This window comes from Nematolebias whitei, chromosome 13, assembly GCF_014905685.2.
Source record: "Nematolebias whitei isolate Nwh7 chromosome 13, NemWhi1, whole genome shotgun sequence".
Lineage (NCBI taxonomy): Eukaryota > Metazoa > Chordata > Actinopteri > Cyprinodontiformes > Rivulidae > Nematolebias > Nematolebias whitei.
In genome coordinates this window covers 43,630,806-43,635,225 of record NC_056510.1, presented here as the reverse complement: position 1 = coordinate 43,635,225, position 4,420 = coordinate 43,630,806, and the positions used below count along the sequence as shown (strand labels likewise).

General features: G+C 46.1%; 1 protein-coding gene across 1 annotated transcript in view; it reads left to right on the top strand.

The window, feature by feature from the left end:
• Nucleotides 1-4,420, top strand: part of LOC119419352 (MAGUK p55 subfamily member 4-like) — a 110,552-nt gene that overhangs the window by 73,185 nt on the left and 32,947 nt on the right. The window contains exons 12-13 of the mRNA XM_037686660.1: nucleotides 878-919; nucleotides 1,013-1,042. Of these exons, the coding sequence (XP_037542588.1) occupies nucleotides 878-919; nucleotides 1,013-1,042 (72 nt within the window). The remainder of the gene's footprint in view (nucleotides 1-877; nucleotides 920-1,012; nucleotides 1,043-4,420) is intronic.

Here is a 4,420-nt window from a genome sequence, read left to right as displayed (position 1 = left end):
ATCCATCCATCCATCCATCCATCCATCCATCCATCCATCCATCCATCATCTTTTACCCGCTTCTCCCATTTTGGGTCACGGGGTCACTGGTGCTCATGTCCAGCAATCACTGTGTGAGGGGCGGGGGACACCCTGGACAGGTCTCCAGTCCATCACAGGGACACATAGAGACAAACGAGACAAACAACCATTCTCTCTCTCACTCACACCTAGGGACAATTTAGAGTTACCAATCAGCCTAACATGCATGTTTTTGGTCTGTGGGAGGAAACTGGAGCACCCGGAGAAAACCCACGCATGCACGGAGAGAACATGCAAACTCCACCCAGAAAGGGCCCCGGACTGGGATTTGAACCGGCAACCTTCTCACTGAGAGGCAGCAGCTCTACCAGTTGTGCCACTGTGCTGCCCAGAAACACATTTCAAGATAGAAAAAATTATAAATACGAAACAGGTTGAGCAGAATAAGTAAAGACAGTAGCAGAGTGAAGAAATGTTTGTCCTCCAGCAGTCTAAGCCTATAGCAGCAGAACTAAGGGACAGCTCAGGAAACCCAAGCCGACCCTAACTATAGGATTTAGCAAAAATAAAAGACGTAAACCTAATCATTAAAGTAGACAATGTGTCAGCTTCATGGACAGAAATTGGAAGTTGATTCCACAAGATAACTGAAAGATCTGCCTCTCATTCTGCTTTTGGAAACTCTAGAAGTAAACGTAAAAAACGTAAAGTAAAAAAAAAAAAGAATCAGGACAAACTTGAGTTCAAGTATTTATTTTAGTTTTATTTATTTTTCTTACCAATGCTTTGTGTTGCCATAGTAAAGCCTGGCTTTTTATCAAAATAATATTTTGTAACTTTTTTCTTTGTCTTTTAGACGAGGATCCATCACATGTTAATGACAAATGCATCATCACAGGTAAAGCATAATTCATAACAAATATTACAGTTTTTAGAGTGACAGTCACTTTCTGTTTCATTAAAAATCAAATAATTCTTTTTTATTTTACAGATTTGGAAAACAACAAAGAAATAAACTTTGGTAGGTAGGTAAGTCTTTTCAGACCCAAAGGAACTGATCTGATTAAAACACTCAAAAAGAACATGGATCTTTAGTAGTGGCTCCCGAGAGACTTCCCTGGGGAGGATTGTTGTCAAATACATGTTCAATGTGTAATTTATTTTAAGATTTATTTTATAAGCTACTTAAATTATCTAATAGGTATTTTTATGGTTAACTGACAAAGATTTGCTATTTAGTTACGTTACATCCTGCATAAAGTATTTTATTTTAATCAAAGTCTTTTTATTAACTTTTCATTTTGAACATGTAAAACACAAAGAACATAAAATCAGAAAAACCATCCCTTCCCTCCCACACCGGATCAGTCACACATACATCTTCACACACTTGTTTTTTTTTCTAGATGGATATGATACATGAGCTCTATTCTCCAGTGCATGTATGTTGGGGTGTTCCTCTGGCCAGGACAGAGCCAAAATCTATCAGATCCTTCTCATACTGGCTGAAGGACGTATCCACAGGGACCACCTCAAACACTGAGATTAATTCAATTAAATTCAGTTTATTTATAAAGCACCAAATCACAACAGCAATTTGTGTAGCCCACCTACACCCCTCTAAAGGGCCCCTGAGCTCGTCAAACGCTTCAACTCAAAACATTTATTTTTAAAAATAACCAACAACACAGGACTAAAGTTTTGAGCTTTAAGAACTTATATTAAATTTAAACAAAACAAAACATTCACAGTAATTCCCAATATTTTCAGTCCATAATAAAGTCTTTCAGTTTCTGATTATTAAAGTTTACATCAAATCAAGTGGGCCCACCCTCTAACATGCACCTAAGCTGGAATTTAGTTAAATTAAATTAGTTCAAACAAAATAACCCCCGTTGCAGGCCTGATGTGATGCTGTAGAGTGGAGGGAGTGTGGTACCTTCCTCCAAGGTCTAGATCCTCTGGAATGTCACCTGTCAGTCCCAGTTGAAGGAAAGATGGTGGGGATGTTCTCAGCTCCTTTACCCGTCTCTCGGTCCACCAGAAACAGAAAGGTCCAGTGAAGATGAAGTGCTCCAGCTCAGTCTTGTAAAACTCTCAGTTTGGGCTGTACTTGACTTCAGGAGGCTCCATGCCAGAAACTTTAGTTAAGTCTCTTTGAGTTAGTTGGGTTAGCCACAGGCAGTGACAGGACAGTGACTGGACAGTCACTGTCCAGTCACTTTGCCAGTGAATGTGAATGTCATAGTGAGCTATAAAACATAAACTCACAACTACTGTACTGCAAATTCTGTGTTGAAATAGTTACAGTAGTTCTAAAACCCAAAGTAGGGTTGATATTTTGATCAGACTGTCGATTTGAACGTCCTAAACATCAACAAAAACCCTTCAGGGACCCCGGAAGCAGCTGATGGGTACCGACAGTCCAAGCGACATGCGGCTCAGGTGGTCGCTGAGGCAAAAAACTCGGGCATGGGAGGAATTCGGAGAGGCCATGGAGAACGACTTCCGCACGGCTTCGAGGCGATTCAGGTCCACCACCATCCGGCGTCTCGGGGGTGGGGGGGAAGCGGTACGCCACCAACACTGTTTACAGTGGGAGTGGTGTGCTGCTGACCTCAACTCGGAATGTTGTGGGTCGGTGGGCGGAATACTTTGAAGACCACCTCAATCCCACTGGCACGTCTTCTACTGAGGAAGCGGAGCCTGGGGACTCTGGGTTGGGCCCTCCAATCTCTGGTGCTGAGGTCACCGAGGTGGTTAAAAAGCTCTTCGGTGGCAGGGCCCCATGGATGGATGAGATTCGCCCAGAGTTCCTTAAGGCTCTGGATGTTGTAGGGTTGTGTTGGCTTACGCGACTCTGCAATATTGCATGGACATCGGGGGAAGTTCCCCTGGATTGGAAGACCGGGGTGGTGGTCCCCCTATTCAAAAAGGGGGACCATAGGGATCACGCTCTTAAGCCTCCCTGGTAAGGTCTATTCGGGGGTTCTGGAGAGGAGGGTCCATCGGATAGTCGAACCTCGGATTCAGGAGGAGCAGTGCGGTTTTCATCCTGGCCGTGGAACACTGGACCAGCTCTACACTCTCAGCAGGGTCCTGGAGGGTGCATGAGAGTTTGCCCAACTGGTCTACATGTGTTTTGTGGACTTGGAGAAGGCGTTCAACCGCGTCCCTCGGGGGACCCTGTGGGGGGTACTCTGGGAGTATGGGGTACCGGGCCCTTTGATACGGGCTGTTAGGTCCCTGTATGACCGGTGTCAGAGCCTGGTCCACATCGCCGGCAGTAAGTCGGGCTTGTTCCCGGTGAGAGTTGGACTCCGCCAAGGTTGCCCTTTGTCACCGATTCTGTTCATAACTTTTATGGACAGAATTTCTAGGCGCAGCCAAGGTGTTGAGGGGATCCGTTTTGGTGGCCTTAGGATTGCATCTCTGCTTTTTGCAGATGATGTGGTCTTATTGGCTTCATCAGATCATGATCTACAGCTTTCGCTGGAGCGGTTCGCAGCCGAATGCGACGCGGCCGGGATGAAGATCAGTTCCTCCAAATCCGAGGCCATGGTCTTGAGCCGGAAAAGGGTAGAGTGCCCTCTCCGGGTCAGGGAGGAGGTCCTGCCCCAAGTGGAGGAGTTCAAGTATCTCGGGGTCTTGTTCATGAATGAGGGAAAAATGGAGCATGAGATCGATAGGTGGATAGGTGCAACATCTGCAATGAAGCAGGCGCTGTACATGTCTGTCGTGGTGAAGAGAGAGCTGAGTCAAAAGGCAAAGCTCTCAATTTACCGATCGATCAACGTTCCTACCCTCATCTATGGTCACGAGCTTTGGGTTGTGACCGAAAGAATGAGATCTCAGATACAAGCGGCCAAAATGAGTTTTCTCCGCAGGGTGTCTGGGCTCTCCCTTAGAGATAGGGTGAGAAGCTCGATCATCCGGGAGGGACTCAGAGTAGAGACGCTGCTTCTCCACGTCGAGAGGAGCCAGTTGAGGTGGCTTGGGCATCTGTTTAGGATGCTTTCTGGATGCCTCCCTGGTGAGGTGTTCCGGACACGTCCCACTGGAAGGAGGCCCAGAGGAAGACCCAGGACACGCTGGAGGGACAATGTTTCTCGGCTGGCCTGGGAACGCCTCGGGATTCCCCCGGAAGAGATGGCCCAAGTGGCTGGGGAGAGGGAAGGCTGGGCCTCCCTACTTAGGCTGCTACCCCCACGACCCGACCCCGGATAAGCGGAAAAAAATGGATGGATGGATGGATGTTTGGCTCTGACTTATTTTACTTACACACACATCTATATAATGTCTCAGAATCAAATACAATCAAGGCTTCACAGCAAAACCAACAAAAATGTATTACTTAAGAGACACTGAGGTGAATTGAATTGTTGGATTATTGAATATA